Below are 20,344 nucleotides of genomic sequence, written 5' to 3'. Positions count from 1 at the left end.
GAACACCCCCATTCTTTTTAGTTTGTTCGCCCTCGATCAAGGTCCTTCTAGATGAACACCTTATCTGAAGATCCTTCCAGCTTGTAGATATCTTCAACACCCAATATCTTGTTCACCTCATATATTGGCACAGTACTGTAGATAGTGGCAAAGCACTCCTCATATCAGAATCTTTAGTGTTGTTTATGATAAACATCTACATCTCGGCTTGTGCATATATCACCTGGCACTACTAAACTAATACACACATTAGTAGCATTTGATTGTCTTTGTAATCATCAAAACAACATATGGATTTTCCCAATAATCTCTCCCTTTTTTATGATGACAAAACAATATTCTGAATATGCAGATGTCTTGACACGCAATAAAGGATATTGAATTTTGAGCGCGTCAAAAGTAAAACACATTTACCTATTTTCCTAAAAATAGGAATTCAGTTCAAAGCATATTAAGCAAACAATGCAATCTCCAAATATCAAGATATTCAGTGAATATAAATAGGAGATGGCAAATAGAAACATTATTAGCAAAGAATAGGAATTAACAACTGCTCATGTTTCTACACAAGTCACTTAATCACATGAGTTTCAAATAGGAATGGACACTCATCATGTAAAGTAATACTTCTCCAAACACATATGCATATTCATTTAATCTCTCCCCCATTTTGTCATAACAACAAAGGCGCTAATAATGTTATATGCAATTCAACACATTTTCTCACATTCTAACATCTCTCCATATTTGACATGCTTAGGCGAACAGAAAAGATGTGCAATAAAGCTTGTGCACTGACAGTGCGAGTTGGCCTAGTTGTAACGGCCCTAGGTAGGCCCAACCTAGCCCAGTGCAAAGCTAGGCCAACCTTACTCAATGCTAGGCATGTTTTGGATGGGATTAGGTGGGACGGTACTCAACTAGGTTGGCCTAACCCACACCACGATGTCGTGGCATTAATGCAGTGTTGAACTACCCTTATAATTGCCACGTGGTAGTCGCTAGTAGGCCCAACTAAAGGCTACACAATCTCCCTTTTTTAATCCAATATGCAATTTTTGTTTTACTTTGGCTCCGACTTTGACCGCCCATTTCACTCTTATCTAGTGTCCCAGTGGCCCAATTTTAGAACCCCCAAAACTCAAACCTTCTAGAACTTTGGTCCAATTTCTGAAGAAAAAAGGGAAAATTATATAAACAATCCTTGAACTTTGGTCCAATGTGCAATGTGGTCCATGAACTTTTAATTTATTCAATGTGGTTCCTGAAATTTAATCCAATATGTAATGTAGTCCCTGAACCTTTAATTTGTTCAATGCCATCCCTAAACTTTAGGTATATGTTCAATTTAGTCATTAAATTATATGAAAATGTTCAATGTAGTCATTCCATTAATTCAAGTTTAGGGACTACATTGTACATTTTCATATAGTTCAATGACTAATACATTGAACGTGTACCAAAAGTCTATAAAGCATATTGAACAAGTCAAAAGTTCAGGGACCACATTAAATATTAGGCTAAAATTTAGGGACTATATTGAGCAAATTAAAAGTTCAGGGACTACATTGTACATTGGGTCAAAGTTCAAGCACTATTTGTGTCATTATCCCAAAAAAATGGCATCATGGATTTCTACAAATCGAGTTAAATAGATGATTCGTGAAAAAAAGTCACGATAGCTTCCTTGAGAAAACCTCCATTAAAGTAATTCTTAGGGCTTTCGAAAGCTCGTGACCAAAATTACGTAATCTCAATCCCAATACGCAAAAATCATGATTTTTCCAACCCCGTTGAGACCGGACAGAGACGATTGAATGCTGCTACATCCAGACCCGGCCATCGAATTTGGCAAAAATTGGGTGTCACTGGAGAGCCCTCGCAGAGCTCGACTCAATTGTGTCCTTCCAAGGAAATTCTGATAAGGTTGACTTTTGACCAAATTTTATCAAAGCCCCATTCAAAAAATTAGGTGTATACGTAGGAGACGCCACTAATGCAGCTTTATGTCACTTCTCACGTAGTTTCGCGTTGGGAAGACCAGAGGTAGCGTTGACTTTTTCAAACAGAGAAAAGGAAATGCACCCCGAACCGGATGTAAGTTGTCAACGAGTCTTCACAATCGAGGAAAGAATAAAAATTTACAGAAACGATTTTCAATTCTTCAGGCTTCATTTTTTTTTCTGTGAAGCACGAGTGACCTATGAGACCTCCCTATGAGCTGACGCTTGGTAAATTGGCCGCGAATGCTTCGTCGGTTTCCATGGGCGTCAATCAATTGAGCCTAGAGTCCAAAAGCGTCCTGCTCTCTCGTGTTCTGATTGCTTTGGCCTTTTGTTCTCCATTCATAGCACTGCAAAATGCTACGTCAGGTCTCCGATATTGAACGTGTTGCCACGTGAGGCACACTATAATTCAAACCTAATGTATTTATTTATTTTTTTATATGTCCTTTCGACAGTGGGATGTCTAACTCGTCTCGTTCATTGCGAGAGATGGATTTCCTCTTGTGCCCATTTGACTTTGCTGTGTTTGTCTCGTCGTTCTCTCTTTGTTTTGAGAAAGTTGGACATTCATATACCAAAAAAATGGGTGTTGGCTAGTATAAATCCCTCCTCCGCTTACTAACCATTCAAATACATCCGAGTAATATTACCACATGATTTAGCGAGTTTTTGTGGCTTGAAATAAGCCTGAATCGATGTGGAATTCAAAGGCAAAAGAGATCAGAGGACCCCCAACACGAGAAAAAGCATGCAAATGCGCCCGTGAACAAAATCGAGGTTCCGAGGATCGTTCCCGAACGCCTCAGCAAATAGTGCGGGCATCGTGCTTTAGGTGAGCTATGGGTGTGTGGCAATGGCTCCAGCCTTTTCCCCCCGCCAAGGCGAAGAGGAAACACAAAAAAACAACATAGCAACAAACAAAAGAACGATAAATCAGAGTAAGACTTGATTGAAAGTTTGTCGGTATAAAGAAAATTACCAATCGTTTCATATATAAAATGACTTGATTATTTTTCTGAAACTAATCGAATATCAAATTCACCACAAAATGTAGCCTTGGAGGTAGAAGTGACGAGGAACGGATAAGTTGCGATAAGAATAATGATAAACAATAAACTGATTTTTATTTGTGTTATTACCATAAAAAATCTCAAACCGGTTTTTTACTTCTGCTACATTTACTCAAACTAATTTTCGTCTCATGGAAAACCCTAAACTAATACATCAATACTGCATTTACCCCAAATTAATTTCCGTGTCACAAAAAATCTTAAACTGGTATATTCGTGCCACATTTACCCCAAATTATGATATTTTTGTGACACGAAAATTATTTTTGGATAAATATGGTATGGCTATACCGGTTTGGGATTTTTTATGGTATTAACCCTGTTTATTTTGTACACAACAACAAGTTTAAATTTTAAAGTAATTAAATTGAAGGAAACCACACAAATATACTAACTATCATGCGCGATTTAGTCAATCTAGTGAAACTTGAGTAGATTTAGCACATGGGAAATACCCTAGCCATGAGAATATAGTAAAACCAGATATTAGTGTTTTATGGTTTATTAAAAATAGAGTTAATACCACAAAAAATCTCAAATTTATACACTTGTGATAATTTTACCCTGAACTAATTTTTTGATCACGAAAAATCCCAAATCGGTACAATTATGATAATTTTACCCTGAACTAATTTTTTTATCACCAAAAACCCCAAACTTGTACACCTGTGACAATTTTACCCCGAACTAATTTTTTGACCACCAAAATTTCAAATTAGTACACTTGTGATAAATTTACCTTCCGTTAAATTGAATTAATATCACAAAAAACCAAAAATTTGTAAACTTATGACAAACAGAGAGGTAAAACCCTAAACTGGTACACCCGTCAACTACCACGTGTCATCAAACTCAGTAATTTGACAGCAAAATTTAACGGAAACTAACAGAAGGTAAATTTGTCACAGGTATACCGGTTTAGAGTTTTTTGCGGTCAAAAAATTAGTTCGGGGTAAAATTATCACAGGTATACTCGTTTGGGATTTTTTATGGTCAAAAATTAGTTTATGGTAAAATTGTCACAAGTGTATCAGTTTGGGCTTTTTTGTGGTCAAAGAATTAGTTTTAGGTAAATTTGTCACATGTGTACCAGTTTGGGGTTTTTCATGGTATTAACCCTTAAAAACACATTATGATGCATTTATTTCGTGAAAAATAAATGATTTAAAAAATATTTTTCTAAAAATGATAGTTTATATTGTTTACAAAAATGAATGAATAAAAAATTATTTTCATCGTTCACGAAAATATTTAGATATAAATTTTTATTGGTAATGAAAATATTTTTCATTGAATAATTATTTCAAGTGAAATAAGCGATCATTTTTTTTTCAAATCATATATTTTCCACGAAAATAAATGGAGTCTTAGCGTCATGTCATGTATTAGTGTGATTGTGTGACTCCATGTTATCTTTTCATCACTAGTTGCAATATATTAGACTATTTTATCAATCCAAACATTATTTTTTATTCTCACAAATGTCAAATCCATTCACAAATTTATATAACTCAAACCTTTATGCCTCCTTAATTACTCGAAATGCTCTCTAACGTTCTTAAAATATCAAAAAATAAACTACACATAGTTTGCAAAAATTAATTGATGATTTTAGCATATGTTTGTGAATTTTCTAAAAAGTTACAACCATTATGATTGCTGCCACTTTACGCATCCACGACTACTAGAGCGCAACCGCTCTTGCGACTACGACGGCAATTTAAAATCTTGAGCACAACGCCGGAAACTTCCCACACATTGACGTGCATATCAAGGCCAACCTTAAAGATGGATGCCATGTGTTTGTTGGATTGGTCGTCAGTCGTCACAACTGCAAGAAAAAGTCCAATTTTCATAAAAAATCAACTTCCCCTATTAAAACGAAAATCCATCACATTATTATCGGTAGGCTCTATTTATTTCGTAAAAAATAAATGATTTGAATAGTATTTTCTTAAAAAAAACACTTGTATTGCTTGAAATAATTAGTAAATGAAAAATATTTATATCATCGACAATGGATGATAAAAATATTTGGGTTAATCCACGAAAAACCCCAAACTGGTACACATGTGACAAATTTACCCAAAACTAATTTTTTGACCACGAAAAACCCCAAACTTATACACCTGTGACAGTTTTACCCTAAACTAATTTTTTAACCACCAAAAACCCCAAACTGGTACACCTGTGATAATTTTACCCCGAACTAATTTTTTGACTATCAAAAATCCCAAACCGGTACACCTGTGAAAAATTTACCCTCTATTAGTTTCCGTTAAATTTTACTATCAAATTGCTGAGTTTGATAACACGTGGTAGTTGACAAGTGTACCAGTTTGGTGTTTTACCCCTCTATTTGTTACAAGTTTACAAATTTTTGGTTTTTCATGATATTAATCCAATTTAACGGAGGGTAAATTATCATAAGTGTACCGATTTGGGGTTTTCTAGTTCGGGGTAAATTTGTGATAGGTGTATGAGTTTGGGATTTTTTGTGATCAAAAAATTAGTTCGGGGTAAATTTGTCACATGTGTATCAGTTTAGGGTTTTTTGTGCCCAAAAAATTAGTTCAGGGTAAATTTGTCACATGTGTATCAATTTGGGATTTTTTGTGCCCAAAAAATTAGTTCGGGATAAAATTGTCACAAGTATACCAGTTTTAGGTTTTTCGTGGTATTAACATAAAATATTTTTTGTTTATTCATTTTTGTAAACGATGCAAACAATCATATATGTGTTGCAAATCATTTATTTTCTGTGAGATAAACGCACCGTCAAATCAATCTTCCGTGAGCATTTTCCTCTACAGTAGAGATGACAGAGGAATCCCAATGGCCAATTCCTTACGTCTCTTGTGCACGGACCAAATCACGAGAGTTGGCAAGGCACGATCTGAAATTTAGAGGGATCTTTTTCAACAGACGTAGAATCGAAGTTTGTCTGCGTAACTTCCGGCTTTAGTCTGCGCAACTTCCGGCTTTTCCAGGGAACTCTTTTGACACCACTCTATGGGGCCGATCTCTAAATAGTGTTTTAGACAGTCAATGAACTTCTGTAACTTGTAATGCAAACTGTAATACTGAAGTCCTTTCAAGTACCAACCATCGACTTCATCTGTCTTTCCAACCACTGTATTCCTAGGAATTAATAGGTATGGATTCCAAATCATTTTGTTGACCCATAGTTCACGTAATCTATTTATTCTTAATTTCCACTTGTTTAACTGGACTTTGAAATAGTTTTGTAAAACCTTTTTTGAATCATAAGAAGACATACACATGTACATATACGATTGTGTCATCGGAAAAGCAAAAGATCTTTTAAAATGTGATGGAATGAATTGAATCGACAAAGGATGTGAAGGAGCCATTAGTTAATCTTGGGCCAAAAAGTAAATGGTTGGAAATTAAAATGCAGGAAAAAAAATTCACTAGAAATTATAGATAATAGTAAATTTGCAAAGAACACCAGTCCTATTATTGATTAGGCAAACATTTACAAAGTATAGTGTGGACATTTACATCTATCATTAACGGTTAGTACAAAGTAGTTGTTGGTTTTGAATCGACAATAACTTTCTAATCATATCTGCAGTTTTAATAAGTTCTAAATACTAGACACGATCTCCTATTTTTTGATAATGATTACCTACAACAAGTTACAAATCTTGAGAATACTAGCATAGTCACTCAGCAGTTATGCGTTTGTATCGATCCACTATTTTTCTTGCACCGATGCGCAAAGGCTTCTATTCTGGTTCAGTAATTTCACTACTTCAATACTTGTCGTTAATGTCTTTGCCGATCAATTTCTTTTAAGTTTTGGTAAAGGTTCTTCTCGATAACTTCTACATAGGTATTGTTGATTTCCTTCATTGTCAACAAGCATGTACTTTCAAAAAAAAAAAAACAAGCACGTACTTCGTCGAGTGTCTTATTCATTGATAAATTCTGTTTTAACCAAACTTTACTCTACCGATTGAGCCCACTACTCATAGATAATAAAGAGTTGATCATTTTTTACTGTCAACCATAATCTATTTTTCTCTAGTCCAATAAATTACGAAATTTTTTTAGATTGTTAGTTCTCTAGAAGAGAATGGTAGATTCTTTGTCGAGCATCAATATAAATACAGTAAATAGAAAATATGACCCAATGTAAGTAATGGTTAGATAATTATCAATCTTCAAATGATAATCGTCAAGAAAGCCCAGATAGTAATGGGCTCAAGTCCAAGTCTTTGGATGAGCCCATGAAATAAAACACACGAGTGACAATCCCTCAGGAAGTCGTTTCGATAAACCTTGGATTCGCCAAACGACCAGAATTCCCGCGCAACCTCGGAACACGGCCCCGGAAGCTCGCCTATAAATATCGAGGTCCTCCTCCCACCTAGGCACGCACTGCTAGCCGATCCAATGATCTAACAAGCCATGCATCACATTTCGAAAGGTTCGCGCTTTATCCACCTCAAATATGATTGAAGACATCCCTATTATTTTGAATTAACTCATTATCCCTTGCTGCGCTTCGTCTTGACCACTGCGAGCCACGACCTAGCCTTGGGCGACCAGAAGTTTGGGGTAGCTTGAGGTCAACAGTGTCGAATTTGGCTCGCAACCTCAAATCCAATGTCAGAGCCCCGACCATAGATTGGGAAGGGAGGTAGGGACGGGCAGAGAGCGGGGTGGCCGTAATAGGGCTTCGCGATATGAGTGGCAGCCTCGTGGGCTTGGATGGAGACAGTACTACATTAGGATAATGGGGGGTGGGGCGGTGATGTCGGAGGCGCAACACAATGTTGATCGTACAAGACGAGGAAGTTGTGACTATGTTGCGTGTGGCCTCTATTCCAACGCAACGCTTGAGAGAGAGAGAGAGAGAGAGAGAGAGAGAGAGAGAATTTCTTCCTTGGACTTTGGTTGATCTCTAGTGCTGATTTTGAGAGTCCCATGTGAGCCCTCATCTTACAATATCAATGGTTGACATAGGTTCTGATCCACTCAACTTAGGTAAGATTTGAAAGAGAGAGAGGATCTTCACTATTAATTTTGTGAGTCCCATGTGAGCTCTCAAATCTCATATGTGAGTCCTATAAAATCAATGTTGGTATCGACCCGGTCCACTAAACTGAAGTGAGATTGAGAGAGAGTCAATGAGGCCCAATGGAAAAGAGCAACAAAGAAAGAAAGATGAAAAATGAGCAACAAATTTGATCCATCTATTAGCTCTATTGATAAGAGGTCAACATCAATTTAAAATGTAACCTAAGGTCCTAATCTTAAAGTATTTGAATCCACATGCATTTTCCATTTCCACGCCCCTCTTTTCATCCCAGAAGTATCATTACCAATCTCTCTCTCTCTCTCTCTCTCTCTCTCTCTCTCTCTCTCTCTCTCTCTCTCTCTCTCTCTCACACACACACACAGATGGCATGTTACATGTTCTGATGTTCAATGTTTCATAACTACCTGACGAACTAATTTACTGTTAAAGCAACGCAAGATGTAATCATCATTACGCGCACAGGGATCACACATCAAGCACTCATACATTGCTTACCTCTGAAGCGAATCATCACTCGAAACTCTTATTGTTCGCATTTAAGTTCTCCTTTATATAAACACATTTCTAACCCAACTCATGATCAGATAAAAGCCAACACAAGTTTGCTTTAACATGCGCCAAAATCTCCCACAATCATGAGAAGCAAAGCAACCTTCTTCTGGCTCTCTGCTTTCGCCATCGCTCTCTTCTCATTCCTCTATCATCCCACCCTGCGTTCATCTGTCCCTACTCCCGATATCCATCCTATTGCTATCGGCAGTCAAATTGGATTTGAATTTCACGTGGAAGAGATTCTCTCCGTTATCACCTCTCTGATTATGCCAAGACACCACAATCATCTTCTCACAAAGCCGGTCGAGTGTGATGGGAGTATATGGAAGTCAAAGGTCATAAACGATTATCAAGTGGGACTCGTATTAACAGTCGACTTGAAGGGCTGTGCGAATTTCAGCAGTGTGCAGAGGGCAGTGGATGCTGTTCCTGACTTTAGTCCCTCCAGGACACTCATTATACTGGATTCTGGTACTTACAGGTCACTGTCTTTCAGAACTCCTTCGTGCAGTTTATTGTCTGTAACCCACGGTTTAGCACGATACGATTAGCTGGCCATCCTTCTGTCAATGAATATGCATTCAGATGGGTTAAAGGTAGCCTCATAGGTCATGAACATTGCTCATCATGTATCATAAACCGAGAAGATGATCTTCATTCTTGTAACTTAGGCCTCTCGTTTTCCTTTCACTTAGGATTGGTCGCAAACTTTCAGGATCGCACAAGTGTGCTCCTAAAAAGGCAGGTTAAATTTGTAAGACTCTGCTCGATCATATATATTTAATGTCTCTGGTTGCAGGGAAAAGGTGGTGGTGAATGCTAGCAAGACAAACATAATATTGGAAGGTCAGGGTTATCTCAACACGGCCATTGCATGGAACGACACAGCAAATTCCACTGGTGGCACAATCTACAGTTCTTCCGTGGCCGTATACGCTCACAACTTCACAGCTTACAACATCAGTTTTCAGGTAGTTCCAACTCAACATTAGAACTTGACTTTCTATTTCTTTACACCGCTGTTGCAAAATGCAATTTCCACAGGCAACGTCAAAATGTTGGTGCGTCTTCATTCCTTGTATATGCAATATACGATTATTTGGTAAACAAAATTTCGCCTTACACATATCACTGTCCTAATAATGCCAATGATCTTATTCCGCTTAAAGAGCTAATAAACCAATAATATACCTGTTCATCCTTTAACTTGATTACTTTCTACATTTTGTTTGTTTCTTGTGTGGGATTTGGTTTCTTGAAATTAAAGAATACAGCTCCATCGCCATCGCCCGGGGATGTAGGAGGCCAGGCCGTTGCACTAAGAATAGCAGGGGATGAGGCTGCGTTTTTTGGGTGCGGATTTTATGGAGCCCAAGACACGCTTCATGACGACGCCGGAAGACATTATTTTGGGGATTGTTTCATTGAGGGATCCATCGACTTCATCTTCGGAAATGCTAGATCTCTTTACGAGGTAGAACAAGAAGAAGCTTACATGAACACTCGAATTGTGTGTGTTAACCGACGAAAGCTTTTCATATCCTGAATAGTAGGATAAGGAATTATTTCTCTCAATCACATTAAGTGCAGTTAATTCTTGTCCCCAAATGAAAATTCTTTTCCATTGTTAACCGCCGGTTAGCCAATTTTCCTATGATATATCAATACTCAAATCTATGGCAGGGATGCACCATTAACTCGATAGCAAAGGACGTGTCGGCGGGCATTAGTGGAGCCATCACAGCTCACGGGAGGGACTCAGCGAGTGAGCATACAGGTTTTTCGTTCGTGAATTGCAGGATCGGAGGGAGCGGCAGAGTGTGGCTGGGCCGGGCGTGGGGTGCGTATGCAACCGTGGTGTTCTCAAAGACTTACATGTCGGACATTGTTGATCCCGAGGGATGGAACGACTGGAGAGACCCCTCTAGAGACGAGTCCGTGGTTGATCCTCCCTTCTTAGAATCTGTGCAACACTATTTTCACCTTATTTTTCGTTCTCTGCCCCTATCTAGAATAAACCGGCCTCAGTACAATTTACTAGTACAATTTCAGCTGTGCCGTTTAGGTTAACCTTGCTTCTTCTCCAATTGAAGATAATGTAGGTAAAGAGTACATGAGTTAGCTCTCATTCCATCAGATATGAAGGGTGAAAAACTAGTGTTTCAGAGAATTTTGAGTTCTTTGTAAAATAATTTGAACTAACGAGCTTTCATCGCAGGACGGTGTTCTTTGGGGAGTATGATTGCTGGGGACCTGGAGCAAACTATACAGCGAGAGTTGAATACGGGAAGCTGCTAAAACCATCAGAAGCTGGCCTCTTCCTGGACATTTCCTACATTGATGGCCATGATTGGCTTCCTGAACATCACAGCTTTCTTGCACGAGCCATTTTGTAGCGAGCAAGGAGGCTCGACCACAGTATTTGGTTCTCTTGAGCGATGAGCTAAGATGGCCAAACATGCTGAACGATGCGTTCAATTTTTCACCATCTGGTCTTTGATCGATCAGAGAACGAGACAGGAGATGTTCTCGTCCAACCGTTATGCATGAGCATATATGCTGGACAGATGTCTCATTTTTATTTCTTCAAATGCTAAAATGGGCTCCTAATTTCCCTTTTCCATTCACATGTTTGAGTCAACTCGTGATAATAGAAAGGCATTTCGAACGAAATACCCAATTCAGCTCTTGAAGGGACAAATACGCCTCCTTGAGATGAGAAATGCCACCCCTTCCATTCTACGCGAAAAACAAACAGAAAATTTCAGCCAAACTACTAAGCAAAAAATTGCGTATCGTAATTCCTTAATCAAGTTGTTCTCCATGTACGTTCGAGTTGGCCAAAACCAAAAGATGTAGATATGACATCAAAACTATCCCCTCATCCGACATTGAAGTTAGACGCAGACAAATCCATCCCATATGCTGGCAGATACAATTACAATGAAAGTTGCCATTTATGATACACGTGATTCAGTCGGAACATCATCCTTCGACCGAAGAAACCTCACATTCTAAGGGCATTGTTGGTACAAACAGATACAAGTTACCAACCTATATTGCCTAAACTAATAGGAATTATGGAGCTGACACACAAAAGGAAAAGTACAGTACAATTACATGCTTTACAATCACTGCTGTACTAAATTACAAGGAGGGGCAACTGCACAGGCTTCATTCCTCAACCATTATTGGCTTCTAAAGCTGTCCAAAATGCTTCACTCAGCAGAGGTTGGGTAATCAGTGATCCCCAGCACTAAACTCCTTCGAGTTCGGTGGGCATTGATTAAGCAACCTTAACCCATGACGTCAAAATTCGGGAATCGGGATGTCATATCCACTTGTAAGTTTTGCCTTCTCGCTCATTTCCTCGGAGACTCTGAACCATGACCCCTCCGGATTGAATCAACCCGATCTAGTCGAACTTCTCTCCATGATGGTGAATTAGTGGATTTCAGTAACAATCCCAGTGCTGAAAAGGATGTTGCTCTAACAACTGCATCTGAAGACCGACTCATCTTTCCCACCAACATTGAAAACACCTTGAACAAGATAACAACGATATTAATGCATGTTCCTCTCTGCTTGACATTCTAATAGTTGATATTGAATGATGGACAACCTGAGTATAATACACTGTTAAAGTGTGCTGATCATCTGAAAGTGACAGAAGGCTGCAAGCAAAATAAATAGCATTTGCCTGGATAATGGGCCAAGGCGCATCAAAAGCCTGCAGCATCAGCAAGAAAGAAACTCAATCACTTGTGTTTCCCCGAGATTGGGAAGCATGTCATACATACTTGAGTGCACCTGAATGTATCCATCTGCATGTACAACTACTAAGGCACCTGCGCTAGGGAAGGATCCAGAACTCCAATGGTGGGGGTGCCAAGTTTTCATGCTAATTTAATAATGTTAAGTGTGTTTCTCCAAAATATATGCATTTTACATTAACCTAGATTTTAAGATGGTATTTAAAAAATGTAACATATTTCATCAAAATAGAAAAATCTAAGTTAAAGATAATAGTCCGTACTAGAAAACCATTTAGTAATGTAGTGGGAAAATGACACAAACAGTCCATGAACTTTGGCTCACTATGCAATTTGGTCCTTGAACTTCTAATTTGTTCAATATAGTCCCTGAATTTTAGCCTAATGTTCAATTTGGTCCCTGAACTTTTAATTTGTTCAATGTGATCTCTGAACTTTTAGTACATGTTCAATTTAGTCCCTGAACTATACAAAAATGTTCAACGTAGTCTTTCCATTAATTCAAGTTTAGAGACTATATTGAACATTTTCATATAGTTTAGGGACTAAATTGAACATGTACCAAAAGTTAAGGGACCACATTAAACAAATTAAAAGTTTAGGGACCAAATTGAACATTAGGCTAAAGTTTAGGGACTACATTGAACAAATTAGAAGTTCAGGGACCAAATTGCACATTAGATCAAAGTTCAGGAATTGTTTGTGTCATTATCCCTAATGTAGTCCTAGAACCAATGCACAGATAACGCGATAGATAGGGGTGATCAATTCCCACCCTGGAACCTAAAGCTTACACGGTCAGGGTCGGTTCCCAATTTGTGAAACCAGAAACCAATTCTGCTGACCCTGGAACTAGCCCGGACCGGACTGGCTGGTTACAGGGTCATCCCAGGAACCTGGCTTTTTTTTTTTTTTGGCTGATGACATTCACCTTAAGATGGAGTAGTACATTTATTACTGAAACAAAAAAGGAGGTTAATGGTGTCAAATGCTATTTTAACTGCTTTGCTGAGCAACACACTCACCATATAGAGCCTACGAATTAAACAGAGCCAATGACAAGTGAGAAAGTAGTTTCTTCGTTTTATAAAAGTAGTCTTTTTGAGTTTATTTATTCAAATTATAATAGTGCTGATTTAGGATGGCCGACTCAATATTTCATTATTTTTTTTTGGGTGGCGGGCAACAGCCCAAATCATCTCTAAAAGATCAACAATTCCTGACTGAGCTTCTCTCACAGTAGAAGGCCAACCGGGCTCGGCCCCCTAGATCCATCCTTCCTTTCGCATGGAATGTGCATGCATGCAGGTGCATGTTTTCATGCAAGATACAATACAGAATTGGGTATACATCAAAGTGTATTGGGTAGTGTAATATGGGATCACAAAGTCTGCACAAAGGGACAGGCAGCCCTATGCTAGCACTAAGATCTGTCAAGTGGAGACAATGGCACAGCCTTCTTAAAATACTTTTAGCACTGACAGCTATATACTAATGCAAACCTGTATTGTTGAAGCCATATATGTATCAACTCTGGAGGAAAGATGTTGAGTGAATTGTTTTGCAAGGTTTCTCACAAAGTCCTCGTAGTCACTTCTGAAAGAAGACAAGTCAGTCAGAAGCCTTTTCTCCTATGCTGGAGGTTTCACATTCAGTTAAATTCCACAAAGATGAGCATCTTTATTCTAGTGATTACCGGTGGTCAGAATTAAAGTTTTGCACATTGAAAGGCACAGAAAATCCCTCAGTTTCAAATAACGGGGCAACTCGCTTCAGAGTACTCTGCAAATTAAGCAACATGAGGTTAAAAACTTTCTCTGAGATAGCTCCATTGAAACTACAGAAGATAAGAAAACTACCCGACAAGCCTGTCTGATGCCATGATTATCATCGTACAAATGAAAAACCAAGCGAGGGAGCACAGCATGTACCTAGTACACCAGATGACAATTACCATTAAAATCATTGTTAGCTCAAGTCAAGTCCAATTTGACTGCCTGCTGTACACACTGCCTGTCGTGCACCAATTTCAGTTGTGATCTCGTGTTGGGTTACTAACTCTTGAAAAAAAAAACATGGTGGTCACATCCTTAAATAGTCCTTGAATCTAGACACAAATAGTAAAACATCCACAAAGAAAAGCTTCAATAGTTGCTTAAGCATCTCACTACATGAAAAGCTACATGGCAGAAGAAAACAGCCACAGATTGCTTCTCAAGTTATAGAATGAGAACCTATGTCCACCTAGATATTAATAAAAGTGGGTAAAGCTAGCATCTGGTTGCACTACAAGACTCAATCGCATCCGAGTTTTATCAATTAAAATTCTTTCTATTATCACTCCACATATTCTATTTCGTTAATAAATATGCGATTCATAAATTTAAAATTTACAAACTCATATTGAAAAGGTTACAATTATAATTTAAGACCATCATGGATAGCCATAAAAAGTAGTTTTATGTGCTTACGATTGAGGAAGTGTTATCCGTTATATTAATATATTGTATAATGTGATCTTAGAAGGTAGAAAGTATTTTTGACAAAAAAAGGAACACCTTGTTGCTCAATCTATGATTCACATGCATAATGCAAGTGAATACGGTATCAATATTCTAAACAACTTAAAGGATTAGACATTAAGGTAACATCTATTTATTTATATTTCATACAAATAATTTCACTTCTAACAACTAAACAATTTTGGATCATATTTATACGGGAAAACCATGAGAGCATTTGAGTAGAAAGGACGATTCATTAATGGAAGAAAATTGCGAAGATTCTTTGATTGTGTGCTTGACAACTTTTTCCCCATTAATATCTGATTTAACAGATTTTCATAATAGTGTCTTTAGGAAAGAGAAGACGGAATCCCATAAAAAATCAGGAACTTCTCTTTCCAGCACGCAAGAGATTCTAGATAGAACTCAGACTTAGATAAAGAAAATTTTGCATGTATTAAAATTAAAATACAATTAGAAGATTGATTCTATTAGTTTAAAAAACCTTAAGACATTTATATAGGATCACAAACTCCATTTACTCTTATTTTATCAGTTTGTGATGATTCTTTTCCTCTTTAGCCATTGTTAAGAGAATAAGTATTCTGTGTTATAAGTATTGTGTCCCACATTGCAAGTCTACTAAACCTTTGCAGCATTGTATAGTGATATACAGATGGCTGGTGACTCAGGTTGGGTACACCGCATTACTCTCTCTCTCTCTCTCTCTCTCTCTCTCTCTCTCTCTCTCTCTCTCTCTCTCTCTAATTGGTATCAGAGCAGGTTTCATAAAATAACATTGAACTGAATGCCCTATCCTTCTCTTCCGATCCTTTTTTGTTTTTCCTTTCTCTTTCTTTCCTTCTTATATAGAGTAATAAAGCCACCCATGCGATTGGCTTTCTCAAAGAGGATTTTGAGACCCAATCAAATTGGGAAATTCCACTCAAGGAAAGGGTCTAGTGAACCTGAGTAGTCTCCCAGGAAAAGGCAATTTCCGGCAAAACCTACCAGCTGGCCAAGCGAGGGTGACTACCTCAAGCATCCAGTTAAATTTGGAAATTCCTTGTGCTTATATAAATATCTGATTAGTTTATTTGGATGATATGACTACTGAAGAGAGTAAATCTGCTGCTCCCTCATCTACTATGGGATCCTTAGGTGAAACAATTACCAATCCGGTCAGTTTTTTTTTTTTTCCGTTGAATGGCACGAATTACTCGACATGGCTACTGTTAGTTGAGGTGAACATCACAGGTATGGAGGAGGCTTACCTCACAGAAGTCCAAAAACCGATTCACAAGTTTGGATACAGGTTGATGCTAGGTTGTATGGCCAGATCATAAGTTCCCTAAAACCTTCTATTATACCATTGGTTACTCATATGAAGACAGTTAAAGAATTGTGGTCACGGCAAGAGAAATTGTACCCAGCACAGAAAGACTTGTCCTACTTCACGAGTCAAGCTATGTATGGGCCAGAGCGCAAAGATCGCACTGTATCACATTATTATGCAGATGTTAAGGTATATGAGGCGTGGAATATGTTTGATGCCAATTTGTACTGACCCAAAAAAGATGAAAGATCAAAGGGAGAAATTGGCAGTAATGGCATTTCTATCTGGACTAGGAACGAGTTTTCCATGGTAAGGTCACAGATCTTATCTGATGCTCACATTGGCTCTCTCTTGCAGAAGCTCATCAACGGGCTGTCCAGGGTTCAATTGAACTCTCATTTGAGGGGGGACAGAGTGACACCTCAGCTTGGCGAGTCAGACCTCTCGTAGTTTTAGAGGACAGGGACGATGGAGGCAGACATGGTGGCCATGGAGTTCAAGATAAGAGGGAGGGGAAAAGTTACTTGCTTTCACTGTGGTCAGAAGGGACATACCAGTGCACTTGCTGGAAATTACATGGCAAGCCACTAATCAGGTTTGTCAATATTACTTCTAATAGTGATGTACCCAGACGAATTCAACTACCCTCAGAATGGGAAAGACTATCAGGCCGATGGATGAGAGTCAGCATAGTTTACCGAGTTTCAGGTTTCAAAGTCACCATCTTCATCCACCGCTACTCTAGTACAGACAGGTAAATCCACTGCTCGGCCTTCCTCCTCCAATCGCAAATGGGTCATTGACTCAGGAGCATCAGACCAAATGACAGGCATACAAGTATTCTATTTTGTCTTGTCTTACTTTGCCGTCTAAATTTTCCAGTGTCTCTTGCCAATGGCTCATTGGCTATAGTCAAAGTTCGTGTTGTATCTTCCAAATTTTCCATATAATTTGGTGACTGTCAGTAAACTCTCGTGATTACAACTGTCGTGTCTCATTCTGTCCTGGTTATTGGGAATTTCACGATCTCACGATAAAGAAGGTTATTGGTAGAGGACGTGAATCTGGAGGCCTTCATCTGCTTGATGATGAGACGCCTTTCATTTGCTCCAGTACTTCGATTTCTCCTTTACAGATTCATTGTAGATTGGGCCATCCGTCTTGTTCCAGTCTGAAGATGTGTCTAGCTCAGAGTCCATGTCTGTCTTATATTATGAGTCATATCAATATGCCAAGCATCATCGTGGTTGGAGAAAAGCAATGGAAGAAGAAACGCAGGTTCTCGAACATAATCTGACATGGGACGTTGCTTCTTTACCTCCAGGTAAATGTGCCACTTGATGCAAGTGGGTGTTTCCCGTTAAGCACAATTCTGATGGATCTCATCCCGGTTGAAAGCTTGATTAGCAGCAAAGGGATATGCACAGGTTTATGGTGTTGACTACTGTAATACTATTTCACCCGTTGCTAACTTTGCGTTTATCAGGTTGCTTGTTTCTCTTGCAGCCACTCATCAGTGGCCATTGATTGGATGTGAAGAATGCTTGCATGGTGCTCTGCAAGAAGAGGTGTAAATGGAGCAACCACCTGGGTCTATCGCTCAGGAGGAGTCTGGCCTTGTGTGCAAATTGAAATAATCAATACATGGGTTAAGACAGTCTCCAAGAGCGTGTCTGGCAAGTTCAGTGAAGTAGTTACTAAATTTGGTCTCACTCATCACAGGGATCATTCTGTCAACTTCAGGAATTCTAGGATGGGGAGTCTAATTCTTCTTGTGTATGTGGATGATATTGTGATAAAGGCAGTGACTCCACGGGAACAGTGGCTCTGAAGCATTTTCTTCAAGAGTACTTTCAGACCAAAGATCTATGAAAGCTGAAGTTTTCCCTTGGTATTGAGGCAGCAAGGTACAATTCTGGCTCAAAGAAAGTATGAACTGGACTTATGAGCTGAGACAGGTGCTTAGGGGCTAAATCGGCACATACTCCTAAGGATCCTAGTGGAAATTTGTAGCTGAAGATGGAGAGCCTTTTGAGCATCTGGACAGATATAGATGGGCAGTTGGGAAGCTAAGTATCCAGTTGTGACCAGACCAGACATTGCCTTTCCAGTCAGAATAGTAAGTCAGTTCATGTCATCTCCTTGGGTTCCTCATTGGAACGCAGTTGTCTGAATTTTGTAATTTTTAAAAAAGGCACCTGGTAGAGGTGACTGGGACTGTGATAATATACATACCACGGTGATGGGTTTCTCTGATGCAGATTGGGCAGGATATCCTTTTGACGGAAACTCTACTACTGGTTATAGTGTGTTTGTTGCAGGCAATCTGGTTCTGTGGAAGAGTAAGAAACAGCCTGTGGTGTTGAGATCTAAAGCAGAATCAGAATATAGAGCTATGGCCCAGAATACATGTGAATTAATGCGGGTTATCAGATTCTTAAGGAGCTTGAATCAAGGTGATTTAGCCGATGAAGTTGTGCTTTGATAATCAGGCTGCTATATTGCATCAAATCCTATGTTTCATAAGTGCACTAAGCATATCGAGGTTGACTACCATTTTGGGTGAGAAAAGCTTCAGCAAGGGCTAATAGCTCCTAGATATGTTAGAACAACTGACCAACTCGCTGACATGATTACAACCCTTTCATGATTTAGGATGGATATCATTTGTAACAAGCTGGGCATGCATGATGTTTCTGCTCCAGCTTGAGGGGGTGTTAAGAGAGTAAGTGTAATGTGGTGTTAGTATTATGTCCCAACTAATCCTTTGTAGCTCTCTCCAGCCATGACCAAAGATTGATATAAGCTTGTAAAAAAATATAAAGCAAATAAGTATGTCAAATAAATAAGCTTTGGATGGAAGAAAACATTTGCACATTGTTCAAAATAATCTATATAGGCTAATAAATCTCATTTTTAAAATTTTTAGGATAGAATATTACGAAACATCTTCAATTTCTGTGCATCTCATGTCTTGTGCTAGATCTGAAAGGTAACAATAACTATTAGAATGACAGCCAACACAATGTTTCGCAGATAAAAGCCTAATGTCAAGACTAAATATTTCGACACCTTGAAGTTGCTTAAAGCCTTGAAGGTGCTATACAAACAATGAGGCATACAAATTGAGGATAAGTACGCTTAATAATCTAGATGCAAATTACAAAGCAAGATACATGTTAGTAAGAATCAATCAATTCCAGCTAAATATACTATTTCACTCAAGGGACCAAACAATTGACATTTTTCATAAACTTATCTGTGAGACTGAATATATCGCAATAATTAAAAAAAAATGAGGCACCTATAAAAGCTCAAGATTTAACCTGTTCGACGAATGCCTCACGTTGTGGTCCAACTGCATAGTTGCTTAGAGCTCCAAATGCAGCAAAAGCATCAGCTCTCATCTTCACATCCATGGAAATCTGTGGCGCACAGTAATATCAATCAATCTTGTCTGCTACTAAATTCCCATTCAGAGACGTGCAGCATTTACAAGATCAGAAGCATTTTGACTGATAACAGAAAGCAGACAAATTCGTTTGTTAGTATTAATTTCAATGGGGCCTTGCAGTTACGGAACTAACTTTAGATAGAAAGAAACCTAAAAAAAGAATTCACCTTCTCAGTCTCGGCAGAACAAAATCACAAAATCAGAAATCCTTGATCCCAAAAAGGAAAAGCACTTTCAATGTCGATGCAGCTCACATGATTGAAAAAATTGCTATTCGCCGTAATCTTTCCATAATTGTCGAATTTTGGTGATGATGGATGTTGCATAGATCCATGTCTAAAATAAGAGTGCTAAATGGATTGTCTTATCCATTTGGATTTACAACTATTCGGATTTTATTAAATTTCCTTTTCCTTCTCCTATTTTAAGCAGATATTCTGTTTTGCTTTCATAGAGGTTTTACATTTTAATTACGTTTTCCATTCAGAGTTCCTATTTCAACAAATGTGATCCTTAGAAGAGTCCATATACAACATGCATAGTCGGCCACAAAAATTAGGTGTTACAAAGAAGGGGAC

At 38.4% G+C, this 20,344-nt stretch overlaps 2 protein-coding genes across 10 annotated transcripts in view; one reads left to right on the top strand and one right to left on the bottom strand.

Moving 5' to 3' along the window:
- The first annotated feature begins 8,694 nt into the window (after nucleotides 1–8,694).
- On the top strand, nucleotides 8,695–11,095 carry LOC115691277 (probable pectinesterase 15). The gene is made up of 5 exons (XM_030617880.2): nucleotides 8,695–9,180; nucleotides 9,499–9,670; nucleotides 9,967–10,173; nucleotides 10,383–10,633; nucleotides 10,918–11,095. The coding sequence occupies exons 1-5, from the start codon at nucleotides 8,783–8,785 to the stop codon at nucleotides 11,093–11,095; spliced, it is 1,206 nt and encodes a 401-aa protein (XP_030473740.2). The 5' UTR covers nucleotides 8,695–8,782.
- Nucleotides 11,096–11,561: 466 nt separating this feature from the next.
- Nucleotides 11,562–20,344, bottom strand: part of LOC115691248 (protein SHOOT GRAVITROPISM 6) — a 43,988-nt gene continuing 35,205 nt past the window's right edge. For 6 of the 9 annotated variants that reach the window (XM_030617847.2, XM_056314337.1, XM_030617862.2 and 3 more), the window contains 6 exons: nucleotides 19,639–19,737; nucleotides 14,332–14,403; nucleotides 14,169–14,254; nucleotides 13,975–14,068; nucleotides 12,322–12,429; nucleotides 11,562–12,241 (listed from right to left, as the gene is read on the bottom strand). In XM_030617847.2, coding sequence (XP_030473707.2) covers nucleotides 12,062–12,241; nucleotides 12,322–12,429; nucleotides 13,975–14,068; nucleotides 14,169–14,254; nucleotides 14,332–14,403; nucleotides 19,639–19,737 — 639 coding nt within the window. In that variant the 3' untranslated portion in view covers nucleotides 11,562–12,061. Of the gene's footprint in view, nucleotides 12,242–12,321; nucleotides 12,430–13,974; nucleotides 14,069–14,168; nucleotides 14,255–14,331; nucleotides 14,486–18,547; nucleotides 18,667–19,638; nucleotides 19,738–20,344 lie in introns of those variants that run through there. The other 3 variants (XM_030617854.2, XR_008817152.1, XR_008817151.1) reach the window with 3 other exon arrangements.

This window comes from Syzygium oleosum, unplaced genomic scaffold (assembly GCF_021117445.2).
Source record: "Syzygium oleosum isolate NSW1041296 unplaced genomic scaffold, Sole_v2.1 Sole_v2.09, whole genome shotgun sequence".
NCBI lineage: Eukaryota > Viridiplantae > Streptophyta > Magnoliopsida > Myrtales > Myrtaceae > Syzygium > Syzygium oleosum.
The sequence above is the reverse complement of the archived record's forward strand: the minus strand, read 5'-3'. Positions and strand labels throughout refer to the sequence as shown.